At 42.2% G+C, this 15405-nt stretch overlaps 1 protein-coding gene across 1 annotated transcript; it reads right to left on the bottom strand.

Annotated features, from left to right (window-relative positions):
• Positions 1-3833: 3833 nt before the first annotated feature.
• LOC100774822 (speckle-type POZ protein) lies at positions 3834-4751 on the bottom strand. The gene has a single exon (XM_027390017.1). It carries the CDS (start codon positions 4749-4751, stop codon positions 3834-3836), a length of 918 nt encoding a protein of 305 aa, XP_027245818.1.
• Positions 4752-15405: the final 10654 nt, after the last annotated feature.

Here is a 15405-nt window from a genome sequence, read left to right as displayed (position 1 = left end):
TTTACAATGAGTGCTGGTATATACACCATCATGGAAGAGGGCTTTTCCTTACCATGTCAGTGGTCTTAGTTTTCACACCATGGAGCCCATAAATGGTGTGTGAGAAGCAGAGACAAGTTGTCTTTTTGGTGGCTCTCCTCTTTCCTACCCTTAATTTTATCCAGAAGCACAGTCCCGGGATGACTCCAACAAGCTGTAGTAGTGGTCTTTCCCCCTGCCTCTATGATGATTTTACGTAGAAAAATTATTTCAGACCCATCTATGTGTGTGGTTAGTCAATATCCTAAATCCTTCTCCTGTCAATCACTTAGATGAGTCTCAGTAGGTCATATGCTGCATCATCCACTACCGTCCTCCACTGGTAGGTTCTGACCTGTTCAACTGCAGAACTGTCATGCTTATTCTTCTGGTCCCTAAAGTGAAAGATTATTCTTGCTTCACAAATAGACCAACCCTGGAATTAACTAAAATAGCCTAAAATGGATGGCACAACTGTGAGGAAAGTTTGCATGAGTTCAAGTAGGAGATCCTTTTGAAATACAGATTTTGGAGTTAAAAAATACAAGCATAGGCCCAGGATCAACAGTCCTGAAGACAAACACCTTATTTTTTCTTTTGGCTTTTTGAGACAGGGTTTTTCTGGGTAGCTTTGGAGCCTATCCAGGCACTTGCTCTTGAGATCAGGGTGGCCTCTAACTCACAGAGATCTGCCTGTGTCTGCCTCCCGAGTGCTGGGATTAGATGCATATGCCACCAACACTGGTTCTGTAAGCTTCTTGTACTTCCATAGGCATATCCTTCTTTAAGTTGGAGAAGTTTTCTTCTATGATTTTGTTGGATATGTTTTCTATAACTTTGAGCTGAATTTCTTCACCTTCTTATATATAGGTTATTCTTAGGTTTGGTCTTTTCACAGTGCCCCATATTTCCTGGATATTTAGTATTAGGGATTTGTTGGACTTGAGGTTTTCTTTGGTGGATGACTGCATATCCTCTAATGAGTCTTCAACACTTGTGATTCTTTCTTCCATATCTGAAAGACCCCCGAAGAGGTACTTTCGTAGAGGGAGACCCACACCCAGGAATCAGCGAGGCCACGAACTGGATGTAAAAACAAGAGGCTTTATTGGAGACGCGGGTACCCGGGGCGACTTAGCTTCTGTGTGGCTAAGCGCCCCGAGCCAAGGGAGAGGTGCCTTTTTATAGAAAAAAACACAAGCGAGGAACAGGGATTCTATTGGATGGTTCAAATGAGGCACAGAGCCATTCCAGATCAGCATATTCTCAAGGTCTGGTGTCTGGTACAACAGACTTGATTCCTCCCTCCGCGCCCAGGTGGCTGACCTTGGGACGAAGGTTCCCCAACGGGGGGGGCGTGGGGGCGAGGGGTGCCCTTTTCCCGCTCGGCCCCAGCCCCGGGGCGCGGTGCCAGGGCAGCCCCGCCTGGGTGAACCGGCTTGGGAGGGAAAACGGCAGCCGGGGGAAGTGGAGGCCGGCGGGGGCAGGGACAGCGGGATGAAGGTGAAGCAGGGCGGCTCTGCGGCAGCTCGCAGCTCCCGGACAAGTATCGCCCGCGCTGCACTCTCCAGCCCCTGGCCGTATCCTGGCTCTGCCCTGCTCAGTCCCCGACGCGCTGCCCTAGGTCAACTGCTCTTCTCAGCCCATCCCGGCTGCTCCAGAGAGAACCCCCAGCATCAGCATAGGCGGGGGGAGACAGAGAGGCAGTGGGCCTTTCAATCTTGTATCTATTGGTTATGATTACATCAGAGGTTCCTGATTGTTTACCCAGCTTTTCCATTTCCAGCATGCCCTCATTCTGTGTTTTCCTTATTGTTTCTATTGTGCTTTCAAACCGTGAATTGTTTGAAACATTTCCTTCACTTGTTTGGTTGTTTTTTCTTGGCTTTCTTTAGATTCTTTAAGAGATTTGTTTATTTCTTGAAATTTTTGGTTTGTCTTTTCCTCTACTTCATGTGGTTTTTGCTTGTTTTTTTCTATTTAAAGGATTTTCTTCTTTCCATTTCAATGGTCTCTATCATCTTCATAGGATATTTTTAAGGTACATTTTTCTACATCCTCTATGTTGGGCTTTTCAGATCTTGCTGGTGTGGAATCTATAGATTCTGATGGTGTCATATTGGTCTTTCAGTTGTTGATTGTGTTCTTATTCTGTAGTCAACTCTTCCCTTCTTCTTGGGTGCGGGTGGGGTCTCTCAATCTCTCAGGCAGCAGTCACAGAGCAGTGGGCGAACTCAAGCCACAAGTGGAGGGCAGACTGTGGACAGGGTTCAAGGGTGAGGTGCCTTTGGAATCAGGGTGGGCCTTCCAGTTTGGGCCAACTCTTGTCCAAGGGGAGTTGCAGGAGGAACTTAGCAGGGGTGATGGGGAAGATTGGGAGCAGAGCAGCTCCCAGACTTATCTCAAGCAGAAGGTGGGAGAGTAGAGGTCAGAGGGGGGACAAGAGTGAGCTGTGTCCAGACTCAGGGTGGGCCTTCTGGTTTGGCAAGGTACAATCTTGTCTGGGTGGAGGCTCAGGAGGAATCAAGCAGGGGGTGATGGGGGAAGTTGGAGGCAGAGCAGCTCACAGACTCACCTCAAGCTACAGGGCAGAGGGCAGAAGGGGTACAAGGGTGAGATGAGTCCGGATTCAGGGTGGGCCTTCCCGAGTTTGGATTTTTCTATCACAAAGCAATATTGATATACTTTCCTTTTACATTAAAAATTATCTTATTTCCTCATTTTTTTTGAATAGAATTGTTAGAAATCAATAGTCTCAATGGCAATGCTCCCAGCAGATCCCATCCCTGCGAACTCCACCCCACCCAGAGAAATCCAACACCCCGGTACCAGTCCTGCCTCCCTGCAATGGAATAGGAGAGACATCAGAGTATTGGGCATGTTTGCACCCTTTGGAAGAAAACCTGGGTCCCGTACCGACCAGGAGAGGAATAGACTCCTTCTACACCCAATAGAAGAAGGGAAGGGAAGAAGACAAAACAATAACACATTCAACAACAGAAAAAGCAATATGACAGCACAAGAGTCTAGGGACTGTACACTAGCAAGACCTGAATATCCAAACACAGATGAAGCAGAAGAGAATAACCATAAAAACAACTTCATGGAAATGATAGAAGACACCAAAGGGAATATGGGAAAATCCCTTAAAGAAATTGAAGAAAAAAACAAACCAAAAATTACAAGAAATTAACAATTCTATTAAAGAAACCCAAGAAAAAAATAATCAAACACATGAAGGAAAAAGTTCAAACATAAAAAAATAAATACAGACGATAAGCAAAACAAAGGCTTAGGTAAAGTATAAAAGCTGTGTATATGATCCTCTGCAGGAACAACAATTGCTTTGGCCAACTGAGTCAACCCTCCAGTCCCCACACCCTGAGTTTGGAGAAAAAAAAACCTGTCTCCTTTCTCTTCTCTGTCTCTTGTAAGCAAACATGCATGTCTGTTTCCTCCTTTGCTCTAAATCCTTCATCACATAATCTGTTTAGTCTAGTCCAGACAGGTTTCTCCAAAGAAATCCTGCTGGGATGTGTTTGGGGTAATCAACTGAATGGAATCCCAGTATCCAACTCATTGGATAAAAATCTAACCAGTCCAGCAACTGTGTATAGTATCCAGGAATCCACTGATCCCCATGATTCAACTCACTTAGGGGCTTTAAAGGGCTAAGCCCCCATGTTGTCTTTTCCTAGAGAGTCTGTATACAGTACAGATGTACTGAAGTCTACCCAGGTGGCCTTGGTAACAATGCTGGCTGCCTCTTCTGGAATACACCTGGAGGTCAGAGCTGAGAGAATCCTATGATTGCTTCAAGCGTTTGGGAAGGGGTTCCAGTAAAGAGGTGTGAGCAGATGCCAAGTACTGAATGCCTCAGCCAATAAGTGGGGATCCTCGCACATGACCTTCAAACGCTCCAGGCCATACTTGTCAGCAGCTGCCGGTATAGAATCTGCCATGCTGTGGAAGACTGTTACCTTCCCGGTATAAATGAAGTCCATCATTGCCTTGAAGACTTGGGGCTCCAGATCATGGATCTCCGCGCAGTTTTTTCTTCTCTCCTCCATGTCATGTTCAAACATGGCTCTGAAAACTGGAGAACGAGCTGCTAAGATGGCCTTGTGAGCTCCGAATTCCTGGCCAGCTACCACCAGGCTGCAGTCTGTGAAGAGAGAATTCTCCCACAGCTGTCCTAGCTCATCTGCCGTCGTGCACCTTGGACCCTGGATTCCTGGCACCGTGCTCTCCTCAGAGTTGATGAAGGAGTCTTGGATCGCCAGGTCCACATCACATAAGACAGTGAGTTCATTGTCTGGGAGAAGCCAAGACTCCAGACTCAAGAACAAATCTCGATGGATAAACTTTTTGAATCCACATTGTTGATTTGGCGTGGACTTGAAGAATCTTGGGCTTATCATTCCTTTGGTTTTCTCTCCGTCAACACTCATGATCGAAAACTGGAACCTTGCCCATACTGGGCTCTTTGGGCAGCTGAGCAATGTTAGGAGAATTGACAAGTAATCTTTGCTTTCTTCGTCGAACCCGTTTGTCAGTATTTCCAAACACCATTTGTCGTTGTCACTGGCTCCGGATGAGAAGGTTGGACTTTTAATGGCGTCCCCTCTTTCCTGAAGCAAGAATCGGAACTTCCTTATGGTCCAAATGTAGGAGAATTTCTGAACACTGATCTCTGTGTAGCCCCATCTCTCCGCTGCCCGGTCTTCTGTCATTTCTACTGTGGTAGTTTGAAAGTTAACCTGGATCCAAAAATGAAGAAATAGGACAGTTTCTTCTTCAACCTGGGGTCACAATTACAGATATCTTTAACAAAGAAAATAAATCCTGAGAGACTCATTTTGGGGTTCAAGCTTCAAGTTGAAGATCAGCAAGGCAAACATCCAAGCCACTATCTCTTGCCTCTATATCAGGCTCTATGAGCTCTCAACAAATATCACACTGCTGTCTCCCGTCAGCTTAACAGGAGATAATCCTGAGACTGACTACTGAAGACCCCACTCCTAATTTTATACACTCTAGTGCTGTGACAAAAGGCATGAGCTGGATTACTCCTTTAATTTGTTTCAATCTCAGGTAGCCCTGTGTGTACTTGAACACAAAGAGAACCATCTGCCTTTGTCTCCTGAGTCCTTAGAAGAAAGCTGTCTGTTTGGCTTCTCTGGGTAAATAATCTTTCCTACTTTGATCACCAGTGGCTTCATAAATTGTAAGCTATATGTATGCTACCACAGATAGCTTTTAGTCTTTTATTTTCTGTTTTCCCCTCTGTTCCCACTTCTATGGGGCTGGATACTTGGATATCTCTCTGAAATTTTCTATCAAGATTTCAATATTACTTTCAGAGGAGAGAGTTTAGGCTACTATGGAAAGTTACATCATTCTGATTTCATTTCTAGATTGAATCTTAGTCAAATGTTGAATCATATGGAACATTTTATACACTTTTATCTAAACGTGTTGTACTAGGTTTCTCTAGAGCAACAGAACATATGAAATGAACCTCTCTGTGTGAAGATAGGAGATTCATTAGAATGACTTAGGACAGCATTCCTGTTAATCACACAATGTCAGTTGTGAAGTAAAAGCATAAGAATCCAGTACTTACTCAGTCCAGGAGGTTGGATGTATCTGCTGCTCTTCAGTATATGCTGAAATTCATATAAGCATTCTCTAATCACAGTGAAGTGATGGACTTGCTGAAAGGTGAGTGCAAGCCGTCAGAGTGCTTCAACTTCCTTCTTGCATGCCTTTTATATGCTTTCAGAAGGTGTATCCCAATTTAAGCTGTGTCTCCTAGCCTAACATCTGGATTAAAGGTGTGTGTCTTCAGGCCTGATGATCCTGTTCTTATGCTTGGGTTTTCTAACTCCAAAATTGGGATTTCAAATGGATCTCCTACTCCAACTCATACAAACCATTGCTCACAGTTGTACCATCCGTTTTAGCATTTTTTAGTTAATTCCAGGGGTGGTCTATTTGGAAAGCAAGAATAACCATCACAAGTGCATTTTGCTTGCCCGAATTATTCTTCTATAAATAAAGAAATGATTTCTACTCCTAGACAGTTGTTATTACTCTTCTCATATTGTTAAATATTCCTACCAACCCACTGTGGTGGCATATACCTTTAATCCCAGCAATTCAGAATCATAGGTAGGCATTTCTCTGTTATTTCAAGGCCAGCTTGGTATGAAGAATTAGTTCTATGACAGCCAGAGCTGTTACACAGAAATTCTGTTACACAGAAATACCTGTTTGTGAAAAAATGTATTCTTCCCAAGAACATGATCCAGGAATGGAACTTTTTTCTGTCATTGTTCTCATTGTTCACAATATGGAGCTCAGGATGGAAGAAACCCTCTATGGTGGGCATTAAGCAGAACCAAGTAGGATTCTCTGAAAATGACTGTCTTCCTTCCTAACATTCATTCCATTCATACTCACTGTCCTGGGGATGGCTCTGCCAAATTTCACTGGTGGTCTTGCCCTTCCTGTTCTGTTAATCCTCCTTGAAAACAAATTCTGATCCACTTAAGTGTGTGCTAACAGAAGGCCCTAAAGGCCCCTCATTGTGCTCATGCTGAATGCCAAGATAAAGCTTCTCATTACCTGATAATTTTCATCCCTCACTTGTAAGTCTGTCCTCTTCAATATTTGAACTCACAGGCTTACTCTGCTAGGCTTAAAATTGTAAGAGCATTCTGATTTGCAAAGGGTTCAGAATATATTCAACAGTTCCTGAAACGCATCTTCCTTCAAATATGGGGTCTTGAAATTAAAAAATATAATCCCTTCAATGGAATGTTTTCTGGGATAGAGTACCTCCTTCCCTGAACTGAATCCACCTAGTGAAGAATCATCTATGCTATTAAGTGGCCACCTGCAAGAATTCTACCAAAGAAAAGAAGCAAAAATAAGCAATCAAACCAATTGATTGAATTATCTGCTAACGACAGATAAGTAGTGTTGCAGTCAGATTTACAGAGAGTCAGACTGGGAATGGCTGTGCTGATTCAATCAATAAACTTATTTCCTTGTAGTGTAGGCTTAGAGGTACTCTTCAAGATAAGATAACTGGAGAGACAGGACTGGTACAAGAGAATTTTGATCATTGCGCTTCAGAAGGAAATCCATGTAAAGCACCTTCCTCTATGGTTTCTGTTGAATATAGTCTGCTTTTCATGGAAATGAGAATAATCTCTCTTTTTAGGGACTAGAAGAATAAGTACATGACCTACTGAGATTCAATGTAAGTGATTGACAGGAGAATGATTTAGGATATTCATTAACCACACATATATGGGGCTTAAACACTTTTTCTAGGCATGGTCATCTGAGAAGCAGGCAAAAGACCACCACTCCAGTTTGTTGGAGTAATCCAGTGACTGTGGTTTTGGATGGTATATAGGTTAGGAAAGAGCTGAGCCACCATAAGGACTTCCTGGCTCTGCTTCACATTCACCATTTATGTGCACTTTATCTGATGTCTATTCTGTGAAAACTAAGACCACTGACATACTCAGGAGAACCCTTCTTCCCTCATGATGTTTATAGCAGCACTCATTGTAAACACACTTGAGATGGGTATTCTTTGTTCTCAACTTGGCAATATCTGAAATTAACAATACTCAAATGTGCAGAGCACACCTGTGAGCAATTATTGCGTAAGTTGAAGTAGACAGATCCACTTGAAATGGTTACTATTGATGGAAGAAGACACACGCCCTTAATCTGGATCTAGAGGCTGGGAAGATACCTTTATTTCAGCCCTTAATTTTATTAATTATTACACATTATTCATTACTTACATAATCTTCTTGATGAGCACGTCTCTGCTCAACTATGTTTAAAAATTGTGCAAAACTGGAGTCTTCTTTTTTTTCCTTTTATTTATTTTTTCTTTCTTTTAACATTTAGAGATTAAGCCACTCAAGAAAAAACAGCCTCATCTCAATTAAGTGATTCCCTTGATCCACTTAAACTTCCTGAGTATTCCAGGCTTCCACTACAGATTGCTTTTATGTCCTGAATATAATTTACAACAGGACACAAGTGTTTCCTGCTTCAGAATCAGTCCTTTGTGGACAGAGCTATATTTGAAGGAGTAGACATTGGGTTAGGGTTTGATTGAGAGTGTCTTTGTTTTGTAGAGGGAATCTCATTTAGTATGCAAAGACAGAAATATCAAACTCGGTAGATTTCTGCCACCTCAGTTTTCCAATGCAGGCCTAAGTCAGCCAGCGGTGCTTAGAATATCACATTTATTACATGAGAGAAAACATACTTATTTTGACACATTTCTAGTGAGTTACTATTCATAATAACTTTCCTCTACATAAGCAATCCTCTGCAGTCCGTCTCAAGTGTATCTGGAACTGAATATGTTAACCACTACACACATAATGAAAAACAATTTTCCTCCTGATTTTCAATCTCTCTCTTACTGTTTTTGAAATGGTGTGTCCTTACATAGATTTGGCTGTTTTTGGACTCACTCAATAGACAAGGTTGACTCAAAAACCTAGTGATCTGCCTACCTCTGCCTTCTGAGGACCGGATATAAATACTTGAGTTTTTAAATCATAAAATAGACAATAGTAATATGGTTGGAACAGATAGGAAGAAGAGATAGTAAAAAATACATGTAAGTGTATGAAGTATATGTGGTACACCCTATGGACCCTAGCACTTCAGAGCCTGATCTGGCCTGGGCTGTACACTGAGTGGTACCACAGCAGAAAGAGATGGAAGAAAACTTCATGGAGACATCAAGAAATTTTTCTTGATCCCATTCTTTGTATTTCTGTGTCTCTGTCTGTCTCTCTTTTACTCTGTCTCTCTGTCTCTCTGTATATCTGTCTCTCTCTTCTCTCACTTGCATGTGTGTTTGCATTTGTGTGTGATTGTATGTCTTTCTATGTGTTTAAGTCAGTTTCTTTCATTGAAATGACCAATGGCTTTCTCTGGTGATGAATACACTTGAGTTGATTAAGAATTTGTTGGGAGCCTGAAATCTTTTGCTGTTCAGGTCCTACAGAGAGACCCACCTGCCTGAAATTAAGGCTCTGCCTGTCCCATTCTTGTAGTAACTGACCCTATGGACATTTCCTGTATTGCAGCATTGGTGGGGGTTCTCAGTTTCCCCATGAGACGCTGCTCTCCTCTCCAGGACCATGCCCATGGGAGCTCTTGGCTGGCAATGTAAAGCACTTATTTTGCAAATGAGTGGGCCTGCAGTGACTGCCTACCTTCTTGTCAAATGACACACTTGAGGGGAGGGGTATCTGTCACCCTGACTGTAAACCATATATAGAAGAGTCATTCATATTACTAGATAGCCATCCATAATAGATACCAAAATAAAATTGCAAAAATTCAGGGATCAAAATCAATTGATTGATTTATCCTCTATGGAGGGAGGAGCAGCTTCTGGGCAGAATTTCAGGAGACCTAGGCTGGGAATTTGCGAGTGGATTGAATCACCATGGTTATTTTCCTGTCCTTTAGGCCTAGTGAGTCCCTCCAGACACCATGCACTGGAGAGAGGTGATAGAAGTGGGCAGCATTTAAGATGACATTCTGAGGGAAATATCTCAAAATCCCTTCTTCAGTCCTCTTGAATGTATTCTGTGTCCTTTCAAAGATAGAATGTTGTCTCCCTTGTAAACCTAGCACAGTAAGCCTAGAAGTTCAAAGTTAAAGGGCAGAACTCACAAGTGAAGGATTAATATTGTGAGGTAATGAGAAGCTGAATTGGGCAGTCAGCTTGAAAGAATAGTTGTATTTAGGATCTTCTCATAGCACCCTATTAAGGAAGAGTGTTTCCAAGGAGGATTAACTGAGGAGAGGCAAGACCATCAATGAAATTTGGTGGAGTCATCCCTGGTACTGTGAGTCTGGAATACAAAGCAGGAAAAATGTAGCTAATTTAAGAGTGTCTGGGCTGTCTCTGCTTCCTGACTGCCTATAGGTATTATTATACCCTGAACTCTATATTTCGAACACTGAGACCACTGAGTGGCAATAAGCCATTCTTGCTTGTCCAAATTAACAGGAGGAATTTTTTCAAGGCAAGGATTTTCTGTGTAACAGTCCTGGTACTCCTTCGATACACCAGAGTGGCCTTGATTTCACAGAGATTTGCCTGCCTATACCTCCAAGTGATTGTATTAAAAGCTTGTAGCACTACCAGTAGTCTGGGAGGAATCTTATAACAATATGAGAAGAGTAAGGAACAGCTGTGTAGGAAAGAACACCATTCCTTCATTTATGGAAAGTTTACTCCAGTAAACAAACTGTACTTGTGATGCTTTGTCTTGGTTGCCAACTAGACTACATCCGGAATCAACTAAAATCCTCAAATGGAGGGGTCAATTCTAAGAAATGTTTTGCATAAGATCAAGTAGGCAGGTCCACTTGAAACAGAAAATCTGAAGGTGGGGAGACACAAACATTTACCCTGGATCTCAAGGCCCAAAGACACACAACTTTAAACGAGATCTTGAGGCTGGGAGACACACCCCAAATTTGGACATACCTTCTGCTGGAAGCATATAAAAGGACATGGAGGAAGGAAGCTGTTGCACTCTGCCTGCTTGCCCTCACCCTGCCACAAGTCCATTTTCAGTGGCTTTACAGAATACTTGTTGGAATTCCAGCACATAACTGTAGACCAGGAGACACATCCAAACTTCTGGACTGAGTAAGCACTGGATTCTCGGACTTTCCCTTAACAACTAGCCATTGTGGGATTAGCAGGACTGCATCATGTAGGGAGAAACCATGATTAAGAGGTACCTATATACTATGTTTGCAATCAACTTCATAGCTAATGTGATATCTCTAACCAGAGGATTGAGACACTGGGAAAAGGAAAAAGAACCTATATGAATTATGGGCAGCTAAGAAAGTTGGATGCAAGATATAAAAGCCATCCAGGAAAACATGATCCCTGAAATGCAAGACATGAAACTTTTATGTAAAGAAGTTGAGGATATTAAGTCTGGACATGCTACATTACTATCACAGGTAGAACAAACTCATGGCCAAAAGAAACCAAAATTTGTTCCATGGCTGATGCCTTAAATGGAAAGAGAGCTAAGAACCAGGACAGGATTCGAAAACTGGCACAGACAATTTGCTTCATGTCTCATGAGTGTACTGCCACAGGCCAAAAGATGGAGTCTAGGATTGCATATTTAGAAGGTAATTTATATGCCATTCAGATACTATCTATGGATGAGAATATTAACGGTTTAGAAGCATACACAAATGAAGAAACAAGACAAATTAGCGATTCTATAAAATTTTTAGGATCCTATATGATTCACCAGATTCAACCTGTCCATGAGATAGTGGTTGCCTGGCTCTAAGCCTTGGATAACTCCGAAATGGATTCCTCCCAGTCTGCTGCACCTATTCCAATCAAACATCAGGGAAACCTTCTTAAGTTTGTTATGCATACACCACTGGTCTTCCCAGGGACTATGACAAAAAACTGCCATCAAAAAATATCCAAAAGTCCATGTCGCATATAAATGGGATCCAATACAACTACAAGATTTGAAAGGAATTAAGGGGTCTGTTATCTCAAATGGTCTCCATAGGCCTTATATCAAAGAAATATTAAATTTGTGGGCAACTTTTAATAGAGTAATGCCCTTAGAATGGGATGCATAATATCATCTGTGCCTGAAGATTTGTGTCAAATACAGTGGAGGCTTTTATGGATAGAGCAAGCAAAGCCCTGGAGCTTCAAGCCTTAAAGAAAGGTTATGAATCTCCCCAATGTAAACTTCTTGGTGACATTCTTTATGGTGACCCACAGGTTCAAGCTGGATATGATTAGCCCATATTGTCCTTATGCAGGACAGCAGCATTAAATGCCTGGGACAAGGTTTGTGAACCAGGAAAAAGAGAAGAATCCTATACTAATATAGCACAGAGAGGAACAGAACAGTTCACTGATTTTATGAAGACTATCTAGGGCAGTAGATTTGCAGGTAGCAAATTTAGACTCTAGAAAAATACTCATACAATCTCTAGCCTATGAAAATGCAAATCCATTATGCAAAAGGATACTTTTGCCTTTATAGACCAGATCAGCATCACTGGAAGAGTGGGTCTTGCATATAGCTAATCTCAAGTGTAATGTCCAAGATTCAGAAGCTTGGGAAGGAGAAGCAAACCCTAAAGGTCTAAGAAGACAATAAGAGGCCAGTAACTGTACTGAAACAGGAACTTTGGTAGGCAGAGCAATCCCCAGAGGGTCAAGAGTGCATCAGAATAATAGGTGTTGTAACTGTGGCTGAATAGGATATAGGAGGAGGAAGTGTAGGCAAGTAAATTCCAACAATTGTTTCATGTAGAATACTTCCACCTCCTGGGTTATGTAGGAGACATGGTAAGGACAGACTCTGGACCAATGAATGTAGATCGACAAGAGACTTACAAGGAAACCCGTTACAATTGAGAAACTCCTTGAGGAGCATCTTGAAGGCCACCACATCGAGAAGTGTCTAGCCATTTTCAGTCATTGTGGAGGACAATCTCTCAAGGACAAATAGATGATACATTGCCTATTGGTACAAATAGATGGTACATTTCCTAGATGGTATTTTGGCTAGGGATGATGAATCAAACGTGAATGGAGGAGACAAAAAACACATATTTTGGTAAACTTCTCTAAAGGATCAGAGGCCTCAGTTGAAAGTAAGAATAAAAATAAAGTTATTTCTGGTTTGATGGACACTGGGGTTGATATGACGATTATAACCCAAACTCCTAAGACCTGTAGAAATTTCTAAGGAATTTTCTCAACTACAGACAATGATTGGAAGAGAAGGACATGACTTAAAGCACTTAAAAGTGGCCCTTAAAGGGAACAAGGACTTAAGCAATCCACAAATATTATCAGCTCAAGTGGAATATCATAAAGGGGTCTTATCCTGTAAACCTGTAATGGTGGCCACATCCCTTTGGGCATGGCTTCAGGCAGATTGAAGCAAAAAGAATGAAAAGAAGCCACAGGATAAGCCTCCCTCTTTCTTCTCCCACCTGCCTTAAGCCATGCCCAAAGGGGTATGGCCACCATTACAGATTCGCCGGCAAGACAGCTCCAGATGCCAGGGAGCAGTATGATTCTGCTAGCAAGTGTAGATGTCAACCAGCCGTTAATTTACACTATGAGATCTCAGAGACCTCAGAAGCATGAGCTATAATAATATCCAGTATCTGTGCTTTAAGCTACTCTGCATTGTGGAGGTCAGCCAGGATGAGAGTGTGGGCAGCATTCTCCACAGAGTGGTCCCTGCAGATGTCATCCTCTCACATGACCTTCAAATGCTCCAGGCCATACTTGTCAGTAGCTGCCAGCACAGTATCTGCCATGCTGTAGAGGTCTGGTGCCTTCCAGGTGTAAATGAAGCCCATCATTGCCCTGAAGCCTATGGTTCCATGTCATGAATCTCAACTAAGTTCTTTTTGTTCTCCTCCTTGTCATGTACAAACATGGCTCTGTAAAACGAAAGAGTGAGCTGTTACGATGGCATGGTGAGCTTGGAATTCCTGGCCAGCTACTGGGCAGCACTCTTTGAAGAGGGAATTCTCCCACAGCACTGCTAGCTCATCTGCCGTCGTGCACCTTGGAACCTTCATCCTGGGTGACATTTTCAGTCCAAAAATGCAGGACTGTTTTCATTTTGTAGAGGAGGGTAAGCTCATGACTTGGGTGAAGCAAATGTGCATAGGAAAAGAGAAAATCTGGAAGAATGAACTTTATGAAAACCTACTGGTTTTCAGTATGGCAAGGACATAAAGACTCTTGGGTGCATCACACTTTGGGTTTTCTCTCCTTTCGTGCTTATGATACGGAACTGGATCTTTGCCCAAACATATCTCTCTGGAGAACTGAGCAACACTAGGGCTACTGACAGGTAACCTGTGCTTTTTTAAATCAACTCCTTCAGGTGTATTCTCAAATACCATTTCAGTTTGTGATTGACTCCAGATGAGAAAGTTGGACTTTTAATGGCTACCTGAATATCCTCCTGGGGAAAAAAGGAAGTTGCTGATGGCCCACCTGTAGGAGAATCTCTGGCAGTTTTGACTGCCAGGTCCCCTGACATTTTTACAGGTGGCAGTTTTGAATGTGGACAGGATCCAAAATGAAGAACCAGGATTTGTTTTCTCTTTAACCTGTGGGACACAATCAGACACATTTCAGATATTTAGCTTCTGTTTTCCCCTGTGTTCTCACTTCTATGAGTCTCTCTGAAATTCTCTATCTAATATTTCAGTATTAGTTTCAAAGAAGACAGTCTAGGCTGTTATTAGAGACAGTTACATCACTCCACTTTTTTCTAGATTGAATGTTAGGTCAATGGGTAACTGGTTTTTGACAATTACATACAACTGTTGAATCATTTGGGACATTTTATACACTCATCACAAAAAATGTACTAGGTTTCTCCAGAGTAACATAACATATAAAATGAATCTATATATGAAGAAAGGAGACTCATTAGAATGCCTTATGGCTGCAGTCCTGCTAATCCCCAATGTGTAGCTGTGAAGTAAATGTTCAAGGTTTCAGTACTTAATCAGTCAAGCAGATTTGACCTGTCAGCTGGTCTTCAATATCTGCTGGAATCCTGAAGACGTTTCTCTAATTCCAGTGAAGGAATTGGCTTGCTGCATAGTGAGGGCAAGCAGGCAGAGAGCAACAGCCTCCTTCTTCAGTGTCCCTTTATAGGCTTTCAGAAGAAGGTGTGGCCCAATTAAATGTGTGTCTTCTGGCTTCAGGATCAGAATTAACCGGGTGGTAGTTGTGTACAATTTATTCTCAGCATTTCGGAGTCATAGGCAGGTGGATCTCAGTGAGTTCCAGGCCAGCCTGGTCTGTAGATTCAGTTCAGGACAGCTTCCAGATATCAAAGAAGAGGCTTAGGGACGTTTCCCCTTCTAGAAAGTGAATAGTAAAATGGTTCCCACATCTTTCATCTCTTTCTTCTTGTCTTTGTAAGACTCTCTATGACTAGAAAATACTGACATATGATGAATGATTCAGTCACCACAGAAATAGCCCTCCATAACTCTGGCTCATTCCTCAGTAGTATTCATCTATCAGTTGGCTTTGAGTTATTCAGTTTTGTTTCTCTACCTAGATTTCCTGCAGGTGGCTAAAATTGCCATCTGTGTCTCTTCACCAGGTGGGTTAGGTTCACTCAGGTACTTCCAACCTCAAATCTGTTATTTGAAAAGTCTGTGTTTGACCACTTCCAGACTCTTCATTTGAAAGAAAGAAGGCTAAATTGTGAACCCAGTGCTCCCTTACGCTCCCAGAGAGTTGTGTGAGGAATCTGGCTC

The sequence above is a fragment of the Cricetulus griseus genome (assembly GCF_003668045.3).
Source record: "Cricetulus griseus strain 17A/GY chromosome 1 unlocalized genomic scaffold, alternate assembly CriGri-PICRH-1.0 chr1_0, whole genome shotgun sequence".
Classification (NCBI taxonomy): Eukaryota; Metazoa; Chordata; class Mammalia; order Rodentia; family Cricetidae; genus Cricetulus; species Cricetulus griseus.
This window is presented reverse-complemented; position numbering and strand designations above follow the sequence as displayed.

Bases quoted from the DNA above. Each gene is read 5' to 3' on its own strand.
- LOC100774822 (XM_027390017.1), bottom strand. From the start codon at position 4,751: ATGACAGAAGACCGGGCAGCGGAGAGATGGGGCTACACAGAGATCAGT.